This window comes from Herpailurus yagouaroundi, unplaced genomic scaffold, assembly GCF_014898765.1.
Source record: "Herpailurus yagouaroundi ecotype Mexico unplaced genomic scaffold, PumYag 163, whole genome shotgun sequence".
NCBI classification, from domain to species: domain Eukaryota; kingdom Metazoa; phylum Chordata; class Mammalia; order Carnivora; family Felidae; genus Herpailurus; species Herpailurus yagouaroundi.
Window position 1 is genome coordinate 25,139,193 of NW_024412404.1, and position 25,130 is coordinate 25,164,322.

Here is a 25,130-nt window from a genome sequence, read left to right on the forward strand (position 1 = left end):
CCCCCCCCCAAACACACACACACACACACACACACACACACACACACTCCTTCCCTCTGTCACGAGTTCCTAAAACTGTAAGGCCAGGTCAGTCACCTCTGCATTCCTCACAGCACCCAGCACACAGCAGGTGCCTGGCATGTGCTAGCTGCCCTAATATGTGTTGGGATGGGGATGGGGCCACCTTCAGGGAGCACAAATACCCCAAGTGCCAGGTGCTATGTTTATCCCCATTTTATAGATGAGGAAAGTGAAGCTCAGGGAGCTTAAATAAGTTACTCAAAGTCAAAAGCTGGAAGAGCTGGGGTTCAGACCTAGCTGGCCCGCCTTCAAAGTGCTATCTCTCACCCACTCTTTCCATTAGATAATGAGCTCCATCCATGCACCTGCCATGTCCACTGCCCATCCCAACACCCAATACAGTGCCTGGCCAGACCAGACACCAGTAAACACCTACAGAAGTGAAGGTGCCCCCCTCCCCCCCCACACCCAGCAAGACTGCACCTGGGCATCTCCCAGCAGCCTCCCAGGGGTCCTGCCCTCCAGAGAAAAGCCCCCTGGGAGGAGCTACAAGGGAAGGCAGGAAAGAAGGCAAAGGATGAGACAGGAGAAGCCTCCAAGGCTGGCAAGGGCCAGGCCAGAGCACCTCAGAGCCCCATGCAGGAGGATGGGGTGGGCCAAGCTGGGCTGAGTGAGAACTGGGGTAGGCACACGCTGCCCTTGGGATGGACTCAGTGATTACCCAGTGCTAACTGTAGCCACATGAATGAACCTGCTGCTCCCAGAGGTGAGGTAGTTCCCACTGCACTCTGAGGCTGAGCCAGGGGCTGTACGGAGGGGGGCGGGGAAGTTCTCCTGCTGAGGAGAAGGTCCTGGAGCCCTCAGGGATGGTCACACTGAGCACCCTGAAGAGCAGTGATTAGGCCGACCACTAAAGAGCCCAAGAAAACAAAAGAGGGAGAGAGGAGAGGAGGAAGGCTGGGAGTCAGCAGCCGACCCCAGGCGACCTTAAGAGGGAAGTAACCTGGGGCGCCAGAGTGGCTCAGTCGGTTGAGCAGCCACTTCAGATCAGGTCATGATCTCATGGCTTGTGAGTTCGAGCCCCAAATAGGGCTCAGTGCTGACAGCTCAGAGCCTGGAGCCTGCCTTGGATTCTGTGACTCCCTCTCTCTCTGCCCCTCCCCGACTTGCACTGTCTCTGTGTGTCTCTCCCTCTCTCTCAAAAATAAATAAACATAGGGAAAAATTTAAAAAAAAAAAAAAAAGAGGGAAGTAACATGAGGAAGGAGGTGCCAAGGAGCCAGCAGGTGGGGAGAGAGGCCGCTCTGAGAGATCACAGGACAGCATTCTGCACCAGGGTCTGGCAGCCAGCTCAGAGGTATTCAGTCCTGACTGGGCACCTGCTGTGTGCCAGGTGCTGTCCAGAGACGGGGACCCAAAGACAGCAATCCCTGCCCTCCCACAGCTTCCACTGGTGATGGGGGTGAACCAACAAAAAGAAGGTCAATCATCTAGATGAATGGCCTGTTACAAGGACACTCGTGACACACTACAGAGAAAAACAGGGCAACGTGGGAAGTGCCAGGGAGTGGGACAGGTACAGAGTGAAAATCTAAAGAGGGTGTCAGGAAAGAACTCTCAAAGGTGGGGACATTCTGAGCATAGACTGGGGAGAGAGGAGAATGAGCCCCACAGATATTTTAAGGGAGAGTGCCCCCCCCCCCCCACCGCAGCAGTCAGAAGGCTCCAGGGGTCATGGGTCAAGAGGTGGCATGGAAACCACACCTGAGGCAAATGAGCGGAGCAAGAGGGAATTCAGATGACCCACCAGCTGAGAGCGTGGGAATGAATTAGCAAGAAATGCATGGAAAGCGAAGCCCCAGACGGCCACAAAGTCAGTCATTCACTCCAGGGGAAACGAAATGTATACAAGAAAGGCAAAGGCTTCCCCCGCTGGGCCGGGGCTGAGCTGCGATGGCACAGGCCTAAGGCGGCATCCCAGAAGGTGCGACACAGCTGGGAGGAGATGGGAAGTGAGGGTACAGGGGGAGGCGGAGCCCGAGAATTGAATCCCTCCCCTGAAGCAAGAAGCCCGTGCCAGAAAGTCACAGGTGCCAGCCAAGCCCGTTCCTGGGATCTACGCAGGTAAACACCTAACATCCACTCACAGACAGGTGCTGCCACTGGCGGGGACAATGCAGGGAAGGGAGCTGCTGTTTTTCTAAACTTTGTGGAAATTGTCAACTCTTTAAACTACCTGCATGTATCATTTTGATTTTGAAAAAAAAAGGAGAGAGTGAGAGAGGAAGACAAAGAGTGGACAAGAACTCCCTGCTCCTTGGGGCTCCCAGGGCAGCCAAAAGCCTGCAGGGGAGAAAGAGCAGAGCGGCTGGGGTGAAGACTGGGGGCCAGAGAGGCCCCCCGGAGGAAGTGGCCTGAGGAATGCATGGAGGGTGCCCATGGAGGAAGGAAAAGGCCAGAGCTCTCTGCCTCCCAGAGCCCACCCAGGTCCATGTTTCAAGGTAAGCCCTAAAACACAAGAATAAAGGGAGCACAGTGCTCTAGGAACAGAGAGAAAATCCTACTGCTGACACAGAGATCCTGAGGGCATGCTGGGAGGTCCCCAGGGCCTCCATGCCCCACAAAACTAGCCAGAAGGACAGCAGAGAAGATGGGGCTAATGCCCCATGTCAGCCACACCCCCTCTGCAGCCAGAGGCTCTGGGCACTCACACTGCACTCCCCTCAGCACATTTCCAGAAAGGCCTGCTCAGGGTAATACTTCACCTGAAAGAGCTGGAAGGTGGCATTTCTGCAGCCAGTGAGAGTGGACAGTCCTTCCCTGCAGAGCCCCCAGCCCCACTTCGGCCTGAGCATCCCCTTTCTTATACTTTCCAGAGCTACTCCACTTGTCGCCAGCTGTAAATGGCAGACCACGTGTGTGTCGTGAAACCCCATGGGAGAGACCATGTATCGTGAAACCTCAGTTATGTTTCACAACACGTGGTCTCTGGCTGTAGGCTCTGCATTTACATCTGTGTATGCAGTGATCAGGGGCCCCTCTTCCCCAGGCCTGCCCGCCCGGAAGAGTGGAGGGCTGTGCTGGGGCTCTGGGCTGGGGCTGGCTTCAAGAGCACGGTCGTGGGACTCTGTAGCCTTAGCTTGGAGCATCTGGGCTGCATGGCTTCCAAACTGCATCTCCAGGCTAGACGGTTCTGCATCTACATCTCTTACTCTGAGGAGCTGATATAGAGGTTTGGACCCTGGGGTTTTGCCATGGTGATTTTTAGCTTGCTATTCTGGGGTTTCTGAGTCTAGCAAAGGGATCCAGTTAAGGGTGCCAATTCTAGAAGTTCTAGCATGGGTCAGGAGGGGCTTCTGAGCTTGAAGTTCTATGCTGGGGGGAAGGGGCTTATAAAAAGGAGTTGCTCTGGGCTTTTCCAATGGAGGGGTTGATGTGGGTGAGGGGCAGATGGGCCTCCCAAGTCTTGCCCACCTCTGCTCACTCCTAAACCCTTGGGGGAGATTCTGGCCTTTTCCCCACACCACTGCTAAAAGACCATTAACCAATGGGACCCCAAACACAGTGCCCTTGTATTCCAAGAGGTGGGACAAGAAGCAAGGTCTGAAGAAGGAGGGATTCTCACTGCCCTCATGGTGAAAGGCACACCCCCCCTCCCTGAGATTTCAGGAGAGGCACCACTGAGCAAGTTGCCACAGCCAGCATCTGGAACAGAGAGGGCAGCAACACACAAAGGCCACACAGCACTTCTAGCTGATCCCAGACACTGACCCCACCAATGCCTCAGCCCTAGGCAGGATAACCAAGGAGGTTGAACCCCGCTCCCCACAATGCACACACATGCCCACACACAACATCTCATTGGGTCCCCAGCCAATGGCCAAGAGGACCTGGAGCCTTTTCTTCCAACCTGATTAGCCTGACTGGGGCAGCCCCACCCAGTTACAAGGTGGCCTGAACCAAGGCTGGGCCCTGGTAAATACCCACAGAGGTCCTGAGACAGGGCCAGGCCCCCAAGACAGAGTAGGGAGGGCAGGGCTAAGGGACATTCTGGGTCTGCAGAACAGGAGATGTGGCCTGGCCCAGCCCACCCTCCAGGAAGCCCTAGGGACTCCAGCCTGGGTCAGACCTTGGTAAGCCCTCGTCAGTCTGTACCATCCGCAGAGAGCGAGCCCTGGGTAGCCCTGTGTGCTGCGAGTCCTGTCGGGCAGTCCAACCCAAGGAATCACTGACCATTGGAGACGTCTCACTTGAGAGGCATACACACAAGTGTTTGTTTCTCTGGAAAGTGCCAGATGTTCAAGGATAAAGATCATGGCTTTCCTTGTTGCATATCCTCAAGTTCAGACCCAGGCCCACAGTAGGCACTCAGGACATGAATGTGTGAATTACTGTATATTTCTTTTCTAATACCTTCACTGAAGGATCAACAGAGAAATTTATGTGAATGTTGTCTCTCCTGCGGTCAGAGCATCACTTGTGCTCTCAAAACCTTATTCCAGGGATGGGGAGACTCTCCGAATTCTATCCACGGTTTGGGCTGAGTTTTCTGCAGACATTTATTTGCCTTCTCCTAAGGTGATAGAACCTCCCAACACTCCTCTGGAACTACCTCATCACTAATTCTCTCAATTTCCATATATAAAATAAATCTCTTAACAAAAACCTGTATCTACAGTGTATGGAACAAAGGGAGATTTCAAAGCCCATTAACTCACAGAGATGGTATGTTACTGGGAGAATATGGGCTGTATAATTAAAAACAATTTAAATCCGATTATAAAAACACAGTGGGCTTTACTGCCTGCCACCATCTCACTAAATGGAAAGAAAACCAATATCTTGAGGTTTTTTTTAAATTACTGTAAAATTATGAATTAGAACATGCACAGACCACTGCTTTACTGCTTCACGTTACTGATAAGATGAGGTGAAATACTCCTTGCAGAGAAATATTCCTTACAGAGAACATAAGCTATCTTCAGCTCAGAGCTCTGTGGGGTGTATGTAGTATCTGGCAGGTGAGACGCCTGAGTCAGGAAAGGAGATGGTCTCCACGCAGCCAGTGTGAGGATGGGTCCTTTCTGAAGACCTCAGTCTCAGCATTAGTGATGTCTGGCTGTCACTGTCCTCCCTACACTGAACTCCAGAGCCCAGTGTCTGGGGGAGGGAAAACCAAGGGAAGAGGGGTTTGTGATGAAGGAAACTGGCAGTGAGAAGCACCCCCATGAGCTCACCTACCATGAGCCAGGAAAGAGTCCAGCTTTCCTGGCTGAGGGCGATGCCCAGCCCTCAGCATCCCACCTCTCCATCACCAAGGGCAGTGTTGATTGGCTGGTCCTGTCTGCATATAAGCATCAGCCAGGAAGCTCCTAGAGAATATTGGTGCCTGAGCCCTACCTGGGCTTGTAAAATCAGAATCTCAGGGGTGAGCCCTGGGCACAGGTACTTGTCTGAGATCCCTGTGGGTGGGGACTGGGTCTGCTGTGCTTACACAGCCCTAGCACAGTGGCGGGCACAGGGTTAGCCCTTGGTAGACATGTAAGCAAGAAATGAATGGGCACCGACTGTGTGCATGTCCTCTTTATATACCACTCCTTCGGATTTCATAACCATTCTTCAAGCTAAATGTCAGTATCTCCACTTTACATAAGAGGAAATAGACGCTAGGAAACAGAAAGTGCCGTGGATCACAAGCCAACAAGAAGCACAGGAAGAATTCAAACCCAACCAGGTTACTGGCCAGGGCCAAAGGCCATTCAGGAACTTCCCATTACGCTTCTCCCCTCCCCATCTCAGTCCATCAGAAATGGCCAGGGGGCTTCATGTGCCCCCACACTAGGCCAGAGGCTGGTGGAGGAACAGGCACAAACAAGACTCAGTTGCTAGGCTGTCCAACTCTAGTGATGTCATCAGACAGATGACACTGGGGATAGATCCAGGCACCAAATCCTCCTATGCCAGTCCCTTTGGGGGCCAAAGCACACTTGCAGGATATGATTTCAGGAAAGTCCCTGCCCTGATGCCTGAAATTTCACCATCAAGTCATTCTAGGAAGTCTGGCAGAATCTGAGTATCAGTCAACTTTTATGGCCCAGGTCACATCCCCTTAGTCCACCTTTGGACTGTTGCCGTGGTGACTGGCTGCAAGCAGGTATAATGCAGCAGCGCCTCACCTCCCCTGCAACAGGGCTCCCTGCCTCTGCTGGCACCACGTGAGCTGCACACAGGGGCTCACCCAGCCAAGCTGCTGTGCAAACCTGGAACAGCCAGGGAGGGAATGCCCTTGGATCACCCTGACCACTGGGGAGTTGGCTGGTGGATAAATACTCTCCTGTCCCTTTGCTAGGGGGGCAATCCAAGAGCTGGTCTGCATGGTCCTGAGGTCCTGATGGGGATGGGCCCCACTGCTGGGACTAGCTCCGACTAGCTTTCTCTCCTTCCCTAGTTCATACTTCCTACCCCTTTAGAACACATTCCAAAGTATACTGCTACACATCTGCCTTTGTCTCAGACTCTGCTTTGGGCTTGGGCGGGGGGCCTCAGCTTTGACATCTGTGAAAGGCAGGTACTCTCGTCATTAGCAGTAGATGTCATCAGGTGACTCCAAGAAAGGCCCAGCTTGGGTTGACAGGAACAAAAAAGCCTGGGGTTACCTCACCTGCCAGCAGGAATTTGGGGCTCTGGGCCCTGCTCCCCCAGCCTAGGTGGGGCCAGGTGGCATTCCCAGAAGAGCCTAGCAACCTGCCCCTCCTCTCCCCTCCACCTGACCCATCCATGGATGACCAGGCAGTTGTGGGCATGAGAAACAGGAGCCAGACATATAGGGAGGGCCACACTATGCAGAAGTCCTGAAATCTCCAATAATGACTCACTCTATATCTGGGATCTTCAAGGACAAGCTTTATCCTCAGCCCCTGGGAGCAGAGCATGGAGGTCTACAAGGGAGGGAGTAGAGTGGAGGGAACTGACTGTCCCCTTGTGTCCCCCATCGTCATGGGTCTCTCCTCTCATGACTCAAGGCCTAGATCTAGGTATACATCTCTGGGCCCTAAAGCCTACAGCCTACACCCCTCGCCTGCCCTAGGGGCTCAATCCCCAAAGCCTGGGCCACTTCTGCCAGGACCACAGAGCAGAAGCTCTAAGACCCCCGTAGACCTTACTACGCTGTCAGTACCCTCCTCCTCCACTTAAGCCCAGTCACCCTGGCCAGCAAACTGTTCGGGCCATTTCACACCTCTGAGCCTTTGCTCAAGCTCTTCCACCACCTGGAATGCCTACCTCCCTTTCTTTGCCTGACCAACCCCACCCCACCCCCCCATTCCTCACTTAGGACTTGACTCGGGAGTCACTTCTTCCAGAAAGCTTCCCATGATTGTTCCCAAGCCCCGGCTAGGTTAGGCACCACATCATTGTCTCCTTGGGCTGGCTTCATTCTCTTGTAGCACAGATCACGTTCCAAGTCCACTCGACTATCCCTGCCGCTCCCAGCTCTGTGGCCGCAGCGTGCAGGATGGTCAGTCTGGAGGGCCTGGCCCTCACTGCTGGACACAGCCTGCCAGGGCTCTCCCAGAGAATAGTCTTGGTGGGGCTGGAGACCATCCTCTCAGTCCTGGCCCACCTCACACCTCATAAGGATGTTCATATTTCTTCCTCGACCCCCACCACCTGCTTTCTCCAGCTGAAGTTAATAATTTGAAAGTAATTAAGTCCAGCAAACCGAAACCGATTAAGTACAGACTGGCAGTGGCCGGCTGAGCTGCACGGCCTCACGTCTGCCTGGGCCCGTATTTGGAGGGCAGTGGGGTGGGGGCCTGATCCCAGGTCCAGCCTCCAGGGACCTGACCACCCTGTGGCAGAGATAAACCTCTCCACGCAGCCAGCCGCCTAATGAGACTGTCAGGGGACCTCTTAACGAGATTAGGCAGGGCCGGAGCTCTGCCTCACGGTGTGTGGAGGGTTTCTATTCAATTAGTCATTCAGAGCAGGGCAGACATGGCCCAGGAGGCTGCGGGAGCCCTTGACGATAGGGCCAGCAACTCCTAGTTTGTCTTGGTGGCCCAGCCTCCGGGGGCAATGTCCCCACTATGCAGAAGGATGAACAGAACCAGTCCAGGACAAGGGGCAAGGCCAGGTCTCTGGCTACCAGCCCAGGGCTCCTTCCCTCCTTTGGAGGGAGTTCTCGGGAGCAGCCACAAATGGGCCACTTGGAAAAGGGAGGAAAGACTCCAGCCCACAATCGGTATGGGGATAGAAAAGACCTACTGGGTAGGCAAGGCTGAGCGGGGTCCAAGGGAGAGGTCTGTGGCTACATAAAAACTGGGGGCCGAGTGTGTAAGGCCACGACCCAGTGCCCTGCTCTCTCCTGCAGACAGGGTGTTCACATCAAGCTCAGAGGAAGGGAGAGGACCGAGGTCACCCAGGAGCTGCCAGAGCCCAGGGAGCAGTGAGTGACACCTCCTGAGAATAAGGCCCTGCCTCCTATCAGGACTCGGGGGTGCTAAGGGAGGCCTGGGTCACACCACACCCACAGAGACCCTTAGGACACTGGGGAGAAAGGGACTCAGGTCTCAGGTCCCCTCCTATCTTCCAACTTCCCAGCGCTGGCCCCACCAGTCTAGTCCCGACTCTTCCCTCACTGTCCTAAACCCACCCTGAAACAAGTGTCACCTGCCTCTCTCAAAGCCCCCTGGCCCTCAGGCCAGCACAAGTGCCCCTCCCCCAAGGAAACCTTCCAGAAGGGCTCAGCCGCCAGCCTCCTCTCCTTCCCCACCCACCCAGAGCTCAAACCGTGGCTCCTCCCTCTCTCAACCCTGCCCCAAAGAGAGGTTTCTAGTCAGCATGCTCTGGGATCTCTTGGCATCCACTGGGTATGGCTCCAGGGCTTTCAGTCCAATCCCAATCCCAGCGGCCCATGGGCAGAAAGCTGCTCAGGGCAGCAAAGAGAAAATGTGAGGGCATGCTACTGTGGGCCCAGCATCCTCTCTCCTCTCCCAGTGACACGACCACATATGCTCTACCCCTTTCAGTCTTAGCGGGGGGGGGGGGGCGGAGGCAGCACAAGCCTGACCCATCAGGGCATCCCGCTCCTCTGGCACAGGACTGATTCCGGGAGGAGCCCGTCCCCATGCCAGACCGATGAGTGGCAGTCCTGGGACCCTTATGAGACTCCTTTTAATTTTTTTTTTTTTCAACGTTTTATTTATTTTTGGGACAGAGAGAGACAGAGCATGAATGGGGGAGGGGCAGAGAGAGAGGGAGACACAGAATCAGAAACAGGCTCCAGGCTCTGAGCCATCAGCCCAGAGCCTGACGCGGGGCTCGAACTCATGGACCGCGAGATCGTGACCTGGCCGAAGTCGGACGCTTAACCGACTGTGCCACCCAGGCGCCCCGAGACTCCTTTTAAACACCCCCCCTCTTCCCATGGGCAGGGACCATGGGGCTGGGCTGATTAGACATCAGCCTGCAGCAGGCAGGGGCACTGAGTGGATGGGGCTGCCTGGGAAGGAAGCTCCACAAGGATGTGGAGATGGAAGCAGAGTCCTGGGGATACCACTTGAGCCCCTGGATCCAGCCATGTCTGAAGTTACACAACCTCTGGCCTTTGCCATTACACGGCCTGATAAATAGCCCTGTTTTGCTTAGGCCAGTACCTAAGGGTTTCTAACTCCCACATGATTAATACAGCTAATAGAGACAGTGATTTCAGACCCTCAGCAGGTTTCCCTGATGTGAGGTTAGGATGTGGTTTTTCAGATGGTCCAGCTTAGAATTCCCACAAATGCATGGGGGCAACAACTTCCTCCCAGGCCATGAGAGGCAGAAACTCTCCACAGCCTCTAGGGCACTGTGGGTCAGCCACCTTGCCACAGTCCCAGCGGGGTCCTCAGAACATACTCTCAGCAGGCAACCTGACATGCTCCCCCAGGGAGGGTTCTCTGGGGAGATGATCCCTGGACCCACCCACCACTGGGGTCTCAGCCAGTGTGCAGGCGTGTGTCTGTGAGTTCAACGGGACACTAGGTATACACTCCTGTGTGCATTTGCAGGCCCACACGTGTAAGTGCCAGAGGGACAGTCAGATAGCCATTCAACAAACAGTTGCCCCAGTACTGCATGTGCCCAGGAGTCCTGAGATGCGGAGCTCATGGTGCCTGCACTCACAGACCTCACAGGCAGTGACTAGGACATGATGGGGGACACACAGGACGGTGTGGCAGCAAACAGGAAGCCCCAGCTAACGGAGAAGAGCAGCCAGGGGAGGCCTCCTGAAGAACCTCCCCAGCTAAGACTGCAAAGTGATGGGGAGACTGGGGCACAGGGGCAAGTGGGTGGACAGAGTCAGGGGAGAACCAGGCCCTCTCTGCTGGCACAGCAAGAGCACCAGGGCATGCAGCAGGGACAAGGCTGGACCCCAAGGACCCAAATGCTGAGCACAGACATCATCCTGCAGGTCAGGAGCGGGGGAGCCTGGCCAGACACGAGCGTCAGGAAGAGGCCCTGGTGAGCTCTGAGGGGCAAGGCGGGGCAGGAGCCTCCCCGCTGGCGGCAGGTGCCTGGATGTCTGTGCACAAACACAGTGTCCCGGAGGTGAGGGCAGGGCACAGCAGGCATGTGGCCCCCATCTAGCTGCACCCCACCATCTAGAAGCTGCCCTGGAGCACTCACCAGGACTGATCAATGGGTGCTGATACTCATCACAAACCTGCCGTCCTCCTTTTAATGAAGTTAATTTTCTTGACAGGAGCTAAGCAGCCTGACACAGTCAGACCCCCTGAGCTGCGCTCAGGCGGGCGTCTCCTGATGAGGTTCTGATCATTAACAACAGAGCTTCAAAGCCCCTCCAGCTCCCGAACACTGGGAGGGCTCCAGCTCCTGCTTCCTCAGAGGCCAGTGTGGCAGGGAGAGCAGCTACGTCTCTCGTTGTAAAGAGACAGCAAGTTCTCTGTTCTCTTCTTATGCCTGACCCCACCATGAAGGGCCCTACCCTCAAGGCCCCATCTCAACCTAATCACCTCCCCCAAACCCCACTTCCAAATACCATCACGTTGGGAGTTGAGGCTTCAACATATGAACTTGGGGGGGGACCCAGGCAGTCCACAGCACTTCCAAACCTTCACTGGCCTTGGCTTGCAGGCCCTCCTCCAGCTCTGGATACCAGAACCCTGTGCTGGCTGCTGACCCATGTGGCTGGGACCCCCAGAGGGCCACTCCCTGGGGTGTGCAGGCAGGCTGGCTCCCACCCTCACCCCACTGACATGATGCCAAAGTGCCACCATGGATGCCAACAATAGGGAAGGGCCCAGGCTGTGGCCCTCAGCCTCTTCCTGAGCTTAGTCAAGTCAAGTTCCACAACCACAATGACCATCCATTGGAGTGATCTCCAAGGGGCCCAGGGGCAGGAGCACATATCTGGGTCCAAGGATGTGCCTGCCCCAGGAGGAACAGGGAAATGATATTTATTGATCGTTCCTCATGAACGTCCCTCAGAGCTGAGGACATAATAGGGCACAAAAGAGAGCAAGTCCCTCCCTTCCCACAGCCCACAGCCTCCAGGAGACATCACCAAACACAGGAGGATGGGGGCATGGGGCAGGGCCAGCCTCCTCTGGGCATGGGGGAGCTCCCCAGGGATGCCACATCTGAACTGAGACCTGAGGAGGGCAAAGAGGGATAGTACTAGAGAGGCTCCAAGCAGCGGCTGGAACTGCTGGCTCTTTCTGCAGAACTTGCCCAGACAGCATGGGTATCTACAACACACAGACACACACACACACACAGACACACACACACACACACACACACACACTCGTGCACACATACTCACAAGCACACATACTTCTGCACATGCACATACACGTGCACACACATGTATACACTCACATACACCCCCATACACACACACTTGTACACACACATGCACACACAGGGCAGAGGTGCTCTGCCTCGATTCCATGGGATGCCCAAGGACCTCCTCAGCACTGCCCAGGGGTGTGGCCACCGTACTTGCCTGTCCCTGGAAGAACACTGGCCATAGGTGTCCTGTGCAGCCTCAGTTCAGCACCGTTGAGCCATGCAGTTTCCTGTGTCAGCCCTCGAGAGCCTTTATCAGATACACAGGAGAAGCCCTGAGCCAGCCCTGAGCTGAGGCTCCAGCTGGGGGCTCAGTGACAGGGAGAGACGTACCCTCAGGCTGGCAGCCTACATACAGGCCTCAGGGGCAGCCCAGGGAGTTGTTTGGACCACAGAGCCCCAGGGAGAGGCGAGTGAGAGCAGGTGCCCTGGGAGCCAACCAGGACTGAGGAGAAGTAACATTTGATGTCCGCAGCCGTGACAGGAATGGAAGGCAGCAGGACCTAGCTCTGAGCTAAGTCAGGATCACCTCAGCTCCTGGCCCCAGCCCTCTAAAATGGACACCAGACAGACAAACGCAGGGAGTTCAGACCAGGGCCTAGAAAGTGACCCCTCTCTCTCTTTCACTGTGCCTCTGGGTACCCAAACAAAAGGACAGAAGACAGCCCCCAGCCCCAGTCCAGGGACAGAGCCAAGGCAAGACCTCAAGACTGAGCAGGAGGAGCTCATGGGAAGCAGACAGCCTGCAAAGCCAGGCCAAGGTCAGGTCCACAGGGGCTCAGGCCATGCGGGGCGAGCAGATGCATAGGCTAAGCCAGGAGCACCGGCCACAGTGGGGTGAGGATGATGTCCACCCAGCAGGGCCCATGTCTCTACCCTAACCAGGCAGTTGGTGGCACCCAGGCAGGCCCAGAGACCAAGGAGTATCATGTACCCTTATCAGGGGCCCAGGAGGACAGGACAAATGGTGGCCAGGACACAGGGAAAACAAATGCCTACAGAGTGTCCTATGTGCCACCACCCACACACTTAACCCCAGCACTAGGCTGAGCAATCCTCTGCTGGGCATTCCGAGGACGACCGCTTGCCGAAAGCCTCCTTCCTGCCAGGCATACCTCACCTGTCTAGATCTATCAACACGACACCAAGGTAGCCCCACTTCACAGATGTTGAAACTGAGGCTCAAAGAGGGCAAGTGACCTTTCAAGACCATACAGCTAATCACTCACAGAGCTGGGATTTGATTCCAGACCTGCCTGAGCCCTTTCTACCCATACAGAGCAAGTAGGCTGGGCCAGGCAAGCTGGATTCTGGCTGTTCCGTGCACTCAGAACAGCAAGGCTGCAGCAAGATTGCAACCGTGTGCAATGACAGTCTCCAGGGTCCCTGAGCTCTGGCCCACACAGATGGCTCCAGGTAGCTTCCATATGAGCCATGTCATCAACAGCAACCTGCTTCCCTGCCCTTCTGGGACACCCAGAAAGGCCAGACTCAACTCTAAGCTGCCCTAAATGCTACAGAGGCTGGGGGAGCCTGCCCAGCCCAGGTCACAAAGGGGAAGGGGGCCAAGAACCCCTTGGGACCACTCTTCTACCTCTTCTACCTCTTTGCTTGGCCTTTAGCCAGGCATTTTATTAAATTTCCTCAACTGACCCTCTGAGCTATCTGTCCTCTCTGTTGTCACTCCCATCTTCCAGTTGAGGACACTGAGGTAACCTGCCCAGAGTCAAACAGCAGAGCAGGGACGAGAACCCCAGTCTATGAGTGAGAGCACAGGGCTCCTTCTGCCCCCACCTTGGCTTCTGGGCACCACATCCTCCCGTGTGGAGGAGTAGGAGGGCCGGGCCGAAGAACAGAGGTGGAGAGGCAACGTCCGGCTGCCCCTGCCTGGGACCAGCGAAGGACTGATGTGAGGGAAGCAAACAGGGTAGACGGGACTGGCCAAGGCCACATATGCCAGATCTGGCTGGAGGGGGGGCGGTGCAGCCTGGGCTGAGGACCACTCTGGGGCCCCAACTGGCAGTCCCTGGCTTCACCCCTTGGGAGCCTACCTCACCCACAGCCTGGACCCAGAAACAAATAAACAGAAGCCATCTAATCACTGCACAGCTACCCTGCCTGTGCTCTAGGCCCAGAAGGGACAATCATGGGTCTTTCTCTTCCCACCCCATGGCCATTGGCCACAAAACTGGCTGTTTATTGGTTGGAAGGAAGGTCTTTAGAGAACCCAACTGATGAGATATTGGACACAGACCCAGATGCCTTCCTGGGACCCATGCCTGTCAGAAAGGCTAGACCCCAGAGAGAGAAGCTGTCACTGGCCAGCCCATGGCAGTGATGAGTCTCTGCCCTAGCCCAAAGCTATAGTGAGAGCCAGCTGCTGCTGTGTGGGGAAGGCAGGGGTGAAGATGGCCTGGGGCAGGGGAATTCTGTGAAAGGAACAGGACCACAGGAAACCCTGCCAAGGCCACAGGCAGCTGAAGTCTGGCTGCGGGGACTCACGGATGCTGGGTTCAGTGATGGCCAGGCCTTAACCCCCATCTTCACCTCAACACTTAGGAAGCAGCTAACCCAAGCCTTCTGAAGCTGTGCCTGTCTGGTCCCTAGTTCACAGAGGACAAGGCTGGTAGACACAAGATTCTCTCTCTCTCTCTCTCTCTCTCTCTCTCTCTCTCTCTCTCTTTAAATTTTATTTATTTTTGAGAGAAACAGAGCATGAGCAGAGAAGGGGCAGAGAGAGAGGGAGACACAGAATCCAAAGCAGGCTCTAGGCTCCAAATTCAGCACAGAGTCCGACATGGGGCTCAACCTCACGAACTGTGAGATCATGACCTGAGCCAAAGTCGGATGCTCAACTGACTGAGTCACCCAGGTGCCCCAAGATTGTCTCTCTTTTGAAAGTCCAGTGGGGGCTGAGAACCCAGGCTTCCTGACTTCCCCCAACACCAAAGCCCAGAGTTTTCCGGAGCAGAGGGACGTGTAAATGAGTGGACAAAGGGGAAGTGATGGGAGCGATGGATTTGGCCCAGATGGGATCCAATACCTAAGCCTGTTTTGGGTTGTTTCTCTGTTGTTTTAATAAGTCACCAAGGAAATGGAAGGACTGTTTTGATATGAATAAGTATTTGGTTTTTTGTGTTTGTTAAAAATTTTTTTAGTTAAAAAATTTAAAAAAAAATTTTTTTGAGAGCAAGACAGAGTGCGAGCAAGGGAGGGGCAGAGAGAGGGAGACAGAATCTGAAGCAAGACCCAGGTTCTGAGCTGTCAGTACAGAGCCTGATGACCCACGAGATCATGACCTGAGCCGAAGTCAGACACTTAACCAACTGAGACACCCAAGTGCCCCTGTTTGTTTGTTTTTTAAAGTTTATTTATTTTAAGAGAGAGAGCACGTGAGCAGGGAAGGGGTTAGAGAGGGAGAGACAGAAAATCCTAAGCAGGCTCTGTGCTGCACAGAGCCTGATGCAGGGCTCGAACTCATGAACCCAGAGATCATGACCTGAGCCGAAATCAAGAGTTGGATGCTTAACTAACTGAGCCAGCCAGGCGCCCCATGAATAAGTATTCGTGTCATTCACCAAATATTTCCAGTTGTCCCTCCTTCCAGGCCCACAGTAGGACTGTGCTTCTTGGATGCCTTATGACTAGCTGGAACCATGTGAGTAGTTTTGGCCAATAAGCTATAACCAGAAGTGACACATGTCCTTCCCCCTCCCCCCCCCCCCACTTTGGGCTGAGACCCCCAGAGCTCTCTTTCCATGTGGCACAGCAACTGGCAATATTCAAGCTGAGTGACCATCATGAGCCAAACTCCACGCTGAACAATGCCGGACATGTAGAATGAGAAGGAGATAAATTTTTGTTATGTAAAGCCACTGAAATGTTGAGATTGTTTGTTGCTACAGCTTAACTTAAGTCTTCCTAGCTGATACAAGGGAACCATAGAACAAAACCAGGGGGCAGGGACCTCAGTAGCCAAGTCTGAAAAAATTCATATCCAAGGATCGCACTGGGTTATAAATGGTTCAGGAATAGGCAATACAGACTAAATGTTTCAAGTTTTTAGCATTTTCTGGTAATGAAAAGGCAAAGTACAGAGGGAATATGGCTGCTAGAGGGGACAAAGCTAGGGGATTTTTGACCTGGTAACTACAAGAATTTGGAAGGCATCTATCTGCCCTTATAAGATACAGCTCCAGGTGCTAAGGGCCAGTCTTAGTTGTCCTCCACAAGAAATCTGGAGAAATGGCCCCATCAAGCTGCTCCAGATAGGACAGTTGTTAAAGTCCCCCTGTCACCAAGAAAGGGACTAGCAGCAGCTCAGAGGCAGCCTTAGGACAAGTGTCTCACTAGACCCACATACCCCTGGCCTACATGCCTGCCACTAATAACCATCTATTCACAAATTGCCAGTTAGGTCCAAACTCCCAAACTGGGGATAAGGATATGACAACAGGGATACTAAAAGGAAGCCTCTAGAACCCAAACTATGAGGATGTGAGTGAGGCAGGTGTCCATAAAGTGAAAGTGTGTGCATGTGTGTGCCTGCCTGTTTGCACACACAGGAGTGACCCTAGAATGAAGGAGAATTCTGGAGCCCGGTTACTCAGCTGAGGGAGGGATGGGGACCACTCCTTTACACAACCACAAGCTGGTGAGCAATCCAGAGAGGGGACTAGATGGTTCCCTGTCCCCAGGCCCCCTCCAGCGTGGAGCCATCACTGCCTGAAGCCACGGCCACAACCATCTTCCAGCCCAAAAGTCTTGCTGGCAGCAGGCCCTATGGGACCAGGAAGAGTTCCAAGCAGCAGCCAAGTAAGACGGACTCAGTTAAGGCCCCCCACCTTGGGCTCTAGGTGGGCATGGTGGATCACATGGGGGAGGAAGGAGGGTTTGAAGCACCTGCCCAGAGAGAAAAGGAGGTATGGGCCTGTGTGGTAGATGGGCCTTACAGTCTGGCTCTTCAAAAAGAAGATTCTCCTGGGACCTTCCTTAGGCACAAGCAGATTCCAGGCCCAAGGAAGGAAGTCAGTGCATCACTGGAGAGCACAGGTGAGTCTATAGAGGCCTGCAGGCTTACTGCCACCTCCAGAGCAAGCTTGGTAGACATGGAAACACGACCATAGGTCCCATGTGCCTCTAGCAGGTCTGGCTAAGACCAGAAGATGCCCCCCAGCAAGCAGGAGAGCAGTCAACCGTGCAGAAGAAAGGAAAGAGGGGACAACGTGCACTGGCTATGATGGGCACTGACAGGTGTGCCAACATGGCAGCAGGGCGATGGCCCGCAAAGACCCCCACACCCTAATCCCCACAACTGTGACCACGTGAGGCTTCATGTCAGAGAATTAAGGTTGCGGAGGGTTAATTAATCAGTCAACTATAAGACAGGGAGGTTGTCCTGGATTATCCTGGTGAGCCCAGTGAAATCACAGGGTCCTAGGGAGGGGAAGGCAGAAGAGTCAGAGGCCAACAGGAGATAGGAGGACAGAGGCGAGATCAGAGTCACTCTGTGAGAAGGACCCCACCTACCATTGCTGGCAGAAGATGGTGGAGGGGGTCCAGGAGCTGAGGAAGACAGGCAGCCTTTTGAAGCTGTAAAGGCAAAGAGACAGATACTCTCCTAGAGCCTCCAAAGGGAATCAGCATCTGGACTTCAGTCCAGTGAGACTTGTATCAGGCTTCTGACCTACAGAATCGTAGATGATAATTCCTGCTTTTGACCAACTAAATTTATGGCAAAATTTGTTTCAGCACCTGGGGAAAATTACTCCGGCCAAGTGGCTGGGAATGGGAATGACAGTCGCAGGCCTACACACATCTTTATGATATCACCAACATCACACTCAGAAAGTCCCTGCTGGTATCTCCTGGGCAGGGACCCATAAAGCCCCTCCCAGAGACAAGTGGGTCGGCCAGAGGGTCTAGATGGATTTGCCCTCACTGGCCTTATCCTTCTGAAAGGAAGCCATGGAAGATGCCAGAGGCATCAAAGCTCAGGGCAGGAGACCTTCTAGTAGAATGTCTACATCCCAGCATGGCACACGGGAGGCAGGGTGACCATCTAGGAGAGACCAATATAAAATGAATGACCAAGGCCATCAGATAGGCACCAACATGCTCACTGTTTTACTTTCACTTTATTTCATTGTCTCATTGTTTTATTATGAACACCCAGCTATACTTGGGTAATTTTTACCTTGTCTTCCTAAAACACTTTTGTGCTTATTGGAACTAAAAGGAATATTGCCTCCCATACACATTCCTCTTTCCTTCCTCTTCCCTAAATTGTTATCTTTCCACTGTATGATAGATATGTCCACAGTATAACCAATAACTCAAATCTTTTACTTACAGTAAAAGATAATACTGTGAACAGAGAAGACTCCTGCTCAGCCAGTTCTTTTATGCATTTACTCATTTAGATGATATTCTCTTTGAGCAAGCACTTTAAAACAATATGAAATTTTTTTACTTGACAAATTAGTGTTTCTTCTAGTATCCAGAAGACAAATTTTCACTTACTATGAAGATGGGCTTTGCCAACTGAATCTCAGGCACAACATTATAAAGATTTAAATGTCATTTCGGTGTTACCATTTGCTAACTTTAAATCCTCATCAAACGCATATTTTATTAAATGCGACCCATTCTTTTACATCAACTGACCAGGTGTCTTGAAAGGTAGTTTGTCAGGAGCTTGTACAAAACCAGCCTGAAGAAATCGTAGGTATAAATCTTAGTACCAACAAATCAAAGCAGAGTTTCTTGTTCTCTTCAGTGATACTTAAGCATACCTTAGCATATAAACGACTTCATTTTTTTAAAAATTGATTGTCTTGAATATTGAAAAATATATGCAGCCGCTAAGCAGTGTTTACATGTATGTTGTAGCAATTTCAGAAAGAGCCAATAAGATGTTACATGGAAGAAGAAAAAAAAAACAGGGTATCCAGCTGAACAGAACAGAATGGGAGCTCTCAGCACTTAACAAAATACAGTGAATGAAAAAAGACTGGAAGGAACAGGATTCTGTTCGATTCTGTTCTGCCTCGTGAGGCTTTCCTGTCCCTTTCGTGTTTTATGTAATGAACATGCATGGCCTTTTCCTTTTCTACATTTTTTAATTGATTCATGCTCACTGTAGCGATGCGTTTCTTTTATAATCAGGGGGGAAAAAGTTTAGCAAAATGCTGAAAATGGAAAGGTCAGTGAGAGTGTGCTCTCAAGGAATTCACCAGCTTGAGAAACGATGTGGCTGAAAATATCAACAGCCTCAAGAGAAAGTGAGATGGATTCACAGCTGGGTCAGGGGACAGAGAGGGAATTCATATTTACTGAACGCCTACCACAGGCCTTCTGCAGACAATTTATACATGTCTTGTCTCATTTCATCTGCATGATAATCCCATGAGCCAGGTACTATGGTTGGTTCCTTTTAACGGATATGGGAACAGAAGCTCGGAGCAAGGCTAGGACATCTCCATCTTGCACATGAGGTAAGACAAATTTGAACCCGGTTTCTTGGGCTGTAGCAACCAAGCTCTTATCCTTGCATGGTGCTGCCTCGAAGGCAAAGTGGGGACAGGATAACCTCAATCCCAAATGTACTGGGGGTCCACTGGGATCTTGTCCAGCCCATGATGGAAACTGAATCCCGGTGTGCCTCTGCCCTCGGTCCATGGCCACTCTCCACCAAGAAGTCCTTTCCTTTCCCACCCAAATTATGTCTACCACCCACGGCCTGCTGCAATGATCATCCAGGCCCAGGAAAGAGAGAAGATATCCACCAAGCAGGACCACACCACAGGATGGACAGCAGCCCAGAGCACAGAAGGAAGGACATGCAGAGAGTTGAGTGCCTGCCCAGCTGAGCCCCAGGCTAGGGACAAGGAGCCTCTGAGCACTGCTCTGCACTCCCTGAGGCCCTTGAGGGGCTGGCTCTTCCTATCCCTTGTCAACATCCAAGGTCTGTGCAAGGTCATGGGATAACAATGTGGATTTCTGCCCACACAGCTCATCAGTTGAAAGCACATACCAGCTTTAACCAGCACACACTCTCTGGGCAGCAGGCATCCCAGTAGCACCCGGTCAGTATGCTTCTACCCGGATGTCATCAGACATCCCTCAGTCACGAGGATCCAACTCCCTCCTTCTGGACAGGTACACACGCTCCCCCTCACACCCTCTGAGACTGTCAGCCTGTATCCCTGGAGCCTGAGACATTCTCCCAATCATAAAAATACAGAAACTGAGATCCAGAAAAGCAAGACCCTGGATCTCCAGGACAAAGGTGCCCTGGGGCTTGAAGGTTGAATGGCCCACAGGTATGTTTTGTTTGGCTTATTGTTTAAATGGTTTGATTCGTTGACAACAGTTAGAAATCAAATTTTATAATTAAAGTCCGGATTTACGGCTCCCCTTACAAAAAAAAATCGGCACATCTACTATACTAGGATTTTCGTTCCCAAATGGCAAAATCGGCTACGACTGTATAACAGCTGCTCCTTTTAACAGAGATGACCTCTCCAGACCGCACGCTACAGGCCCTGCAGGGTCCAGCTGCCCGGTTCACCTATGTGTGTCACCTGCCTAAGACTGTAACCCTGGGCAAGAGCATCATCTTCATTCCCTGGAGACCTGCTGTTGGAGGGAGGGGGGATGGGCATCATTCAGGAGCAAAATGAATGAACATGGAATACTCCAAACAGCAGAGGGGAAGTCAAAAGAAGCAAAATATGTCAACAGAGAATGTGGAACAGCCAAAGCAGCATGTGGAACACAGGCAGGATCACCACCACACTGTGAGCCCCTGGGTGCAAGAAATGCATATGTCCACCTGTGTCCTCAGCTCCCAAGCACAGAGAATGACTGTCCACAGAGACAAATGTGTAGAAACAGTGTCAAGGGAGCAAGAAGCACTGTAAAAATCATGGCATGTGACTGGATAAGTCCGTGTCACCCCAGATCCCCACCCCAGTTAGGGTCATTCCTGGCTAAGGAGGCCCCACCCTCCCTGGCTGGAGCTCACACCAGACACTTGCAAGGAGGTGTAAGGAGATCACACAGAAAGGAAGTCCAGGGGTGGGCCATGTGAGGGCAGGGGCTGTGGTAGGCCACACAGACACCAAAGGATGGGGATTCCCCCTTCTGTACCTCAGTGCACATCAGACAATAGACGTCTGCCAAGGCTGGAAGCAGCAGTCCCCACGATAGGCAATGCCAGCTTCACCCCACTCGCCACCACTCCAAAAACACACTCAAAACTCCAGGCCTATACACCCACTTTAAGGCATCCTTGGGCCTTCAGGACTCACAGTTGAGCCTTCCCCTTCTCTGCTGCACCCAAGAATAGGAGACTCCCAAAGACCTCCTTCTAGCACAAAGTTCTCTCCAGCACCAGCTCTGACCTTCTGGACACAGATCAGAGGCTTCACTGAATCACCCTACCTGTGCAGGTATCCAGGAGCCCAGCAGCCAACATATAACTCAAGGCAGCAGAAGGGCTCTGGGCCCAGCCACTGGAGGGATGGGCTGGGGGAGTGCAGGAGCTGGCCTGGAACACTCAACCAGCCCACCTCTTACCTATACCAGCTGTCCTGTCAGTCCCTCCTGGGAGGAATCCCTGCATCCTGTGCCACCAGCTGGGTCCCCTATCCTCACACTCCAGGGCAAGGGCCTCAGAGTCAACCCATGGATATGGAGAGCAAGCCAGAGCATAGAAAAAGGCTAGGCAGATGCCAGAGGTGGAAGGAGCCCTAGGCCCTGATCAGGAAGGTGGCTAGTGACATGGAGGAGGAACGGGGCTCCAGAGCCCAGCCCTGAGCCAGGTGAGAAGGAAAGGAAAGAGAGAGGAGGGGGAAACAGAGGGTGCCGCCATTGAGAACGCCCCCGCCACGCACCCGTTAACCCCCTGCTGGCGGGTCCAAACCGAAGCAGCTGGCTGCAGGCCAGGGCGGCCGGCCGCACAGGCAAGGGCTAGGATTCCCTCCCCGCAATCCGGCCGGCCCAACTCTGCTTCGTTTCTGGTCAAACAGCGCCCACTTCCGGCCCAGGCGACGGCGCCTCCGCCCGCGGCAGGGACAGCGAGAGAGAAACCGGCTCCTCCAAACCCGGAGGAGAAGCACGGCACAGACACGCCGGCCGAGGCACTCAGTGGGCGCAGGGCACAACATGCCGTACGTAACAGATTGTGCTGCGTAGAGGGGAGTCGGCGGGCTCCGGCGCCAGGAGCTCCTTGCTTCCAGACGCGGAAGACCCCTGCCCATGGAGGTCAGGGGCGGTGCACCGACACAGGTACCCGGCACGCAGACACGCCCACCCACAAACACTCAAGAAACAAAGACGGCCCTGAGCTACATACGCCTGCGCCGCCAGCGCTGGGCGCACACACGCGCGCACCCAGCTGTAAAAGAACCGCACAATCCCGCAACACGCCCGGCAAAGAGCCCAGCTCGCTGTGCTCACAAGCTCCCGGCTCCAGCTCGCCGGCGCAGAGCACTTCTCGCGCCACCGTTTGGTGGGCTGGCGAGGGCGCGCGCAACGTGCTTGACACCGCGCGTCTGCCCAGGTGCACAGGGGGCTTTGGGTGGCCAAGCCCGTCCCAACCCCGCGGGTCTCCGCTGCTGCGCCGCCTGGCAGGCCGCGGCCCTGTTTAGTTAGCCCTAGGCGCCGTAGCCACTCACCTTCCTGAACGGCCTGGAACGGGTTGTTGGCCTCGATGACCTTGATGGAGTAGGTGATCTTCTCGCTCTGCAGGATGTCATCGTTGAGGCTGAGGTCTGATACGGCCAGCTGGAACACCCTGTCGTCCTTGGCCGCGTTCTCCTCGAAGATGGCACCTAGAGGAGAGGAGGGGTCAAGACCCGGCCTAGAGAGGAGCTCTCCCTCCCCACCCCACCCCCACCCTAGCCTTGGCCTACGGGTCATGATGCTGGCAGGTCGGCTGGTTGCCTGGTGGGGAGTTTCTCGGACTGGGGTTTCAGCTAGACAGGACAGTTTAAGGCTCTCCTCGTCAACCAGCACGGGAAGACGTCCCCCACACACTGAGTACATGTGCACACAGTTGACACGAGTTACACATTGCATATGCTGCCACCAGGTCACACATGTGTCTCACAACCAAGCCACCTCATGTCCCAACCATGCCCCACGGACTGAGGCAAGCTGGAGTGGCCTCAGGCAGCACCTAAATGCCTTGATATGGCCCCTTGAATCCCATCGCAGGAGCCAGGAATTTCCCCTGCAGGGCAACGTCCCAGACCCCAATCCCAAAATGGAATGATGACTTCCTTCTGCCCTAAGATCCCCCTTTGAGTGAAGCTGAGTAAGCAGGTCAACATTGAGTTTGCTGCACCTGGGGGCTTCTTTACGCAGGGGCCTGGATGATCAGCAGGTCAGTCCCATCCTGGTTCCACTTAAGGCTACCCAGCCTGGCTCCCTGGGCTCCACCCCTCCTTGCTTATTCCTGCGTGTATGTGGAAGGAGAGGGGACTGTACCCTAGACCCCTTCCCTTCAGACCCAGTAGAGCTGAGGCCCTCATAAGGTACTGCTCTTGAAAGGGCCTTCTAGAACCGCGAACATCTCCAGGGCAGCCTCGGGCTGGCCCTTTGCGCGCTTAGCACCGCCTTGGCGGACTCTGCGCTTCCAGCGGAGATCGGTCCGATTCGCCAGAGCTTGGCCCTGCAGCCTGGGCAACTCTGGAGTCTCCCCAGCCTCGCCAGGCCCCGAGGGTCCCCACGGTCCCAGGACTGGGCCCGATGATCCCGGGAGCTGGGGACTGGGCGGGAGGACGAGGCCCGGGTTCCACGTTACACCCAGAGCCGCAATGCTGACCGCGAGACCCGAGGCCCCCCTCCCCCCGGGCGGGAAGCAGGTTTGGCGCCGGGCCCCTGCGGGGGGCGTTGCAGCTCACCCAGCCGAGGCCTACTCCCTCACCACTCCTCCCCACCCCCCACCCCACGCCCTGCCCGTCCCATCATCCCTGCCTTCTCACACCTCCCAACCCCCAGTTTCTCTGTGCTCGCTGGTCTTTCCCAACTTCCGGAAAGGCGACTGCAGAGGGGCTCCCCCAAAGCAACCGCTCTCAGCCCCCCAACCTGGCCCAACTTCCTGGGATTCCTCCCCTGTCGCCACCAACTCCCACACACTCCCCTTCCGCGCGCCCCCTCCTCTTCTCATCTAGCTCATCTCTCCTGGTTCTATCCCTCCATCCATCTCTTCCCGCTCAGCGCGCACACACACACTCCTCCCCACCCCCCGCCGCCCACGCTTCTTCCCCCGGCTACCACCACCTGGACCGTCTGCCGGCCCCCAAGACTTGGACCACGGGAAACTCTGGAACTGTCCAGGATTGGGCTGCAGTCGCCACAACCAGAAACACAAACACCCACACATATACTGCGAGATACACAGACACACACCGGGGAAACAGGCAGACACTGTGTCCACTCTAACAGGCTGACAGTCGTGCACGCACCAACGCTGGCTCAGATGGACCCACACATCCCAACGCCCTCTCGCAGTGACACCAACACGGTGCCAGGCGCACACACAGCGATACACGCTGACAACACCCACCCACCCACATTCACACACGGTTCCGGTCGGGGCCTCTTTGATCCTGCCCTGCCAACTTGGCGAGACCCGGGGCCGTGCCCGCCCCCTGCCCCCCGCTGCTCGGAGCCCGCCGACGGCCCAGCCATGGGCGCGGGTCCGGACGCGCGTCCAGCCCCGGGCTCCCCGCAGCCGCGGCCCTAAGTGTCGGCAGAGGCCGCAGGGATTGGAGCCCCGGGGAGCGGCGAAGAGCCCGCGGGAGCGCGGCGCGGCCCATGCACAGCTCCTCCGCGGGGCGGCGCGGCGCGGCCCTTCGGGGGAGCACCGCCCGCCGAGCCCCTCGGCCCGGGGAACCGCCAAGTTTGGACGCCGCGCACCCCCCCACGCCGCTGGGGCCCCCGCCCAGCCTCGGCCCCAGCTGCCCGCCGCGCTCACCGATGTGGATGATGGAGTCGGCCCGCACCGACACGCACTGGCATATCCAGGGGAGAAGCCACAGCGTCAGCGCTTCCATGTCCCCCGGGCGCGCGGCTCATCCGCCCGGGCCCGGGGCGAGGCCGAGGGCAGCGCGGAGCGGGGAGGCGCCGGTCCGGGTGCAGTCCCGGGCCGCTCCCCGGGAGAGCCGAGCCCGCCCGTGCGTCTTCTCCCGCGCGCCCGCCCCTGCGCCCTGCGCCCGCCCCAGCCCAGCCCAGCCCAGCCC

General features: G+C 54.9%; 1 protein-coding gene across 5 annotated transcripts in view; it reads right to left on the minus strand.

Annotated features, from left to right (window-relative positions):
- Positions 1 to 25,075, minus strand: part of GRID1 (glutamate ionotropic receptor delta type subunit 1) — a 695,423-nt gene extending 670,348 nt beyond the window's left edge. For all 5 annotated transcript variants that reach the window (XM_040485619.1, XM_040485616.1, XM_040485615.1 and 2 more), the window contains exons 1-2: positions 24,866 to 25,075; positions 22,560 to 22,715 (exon numbers count right to left, since the gene is read on the minus strand). In XM_040485619.1, the coding sequence (XP_040341553.1) occupies positions 22,560 to 22,715; positions 24,866 to 24,944 (235 nt within the window). In that variant the 5' untranslated portion in view covers positions 24,945 to 25,075. The remainder of the gene's footprint in view (positions 1 to 22,559; positions 22,716 to 24,865) is intronic.
- Between the last annotated feature and the right edge of the window lie 55 nt (positions 25,076 to 25,130).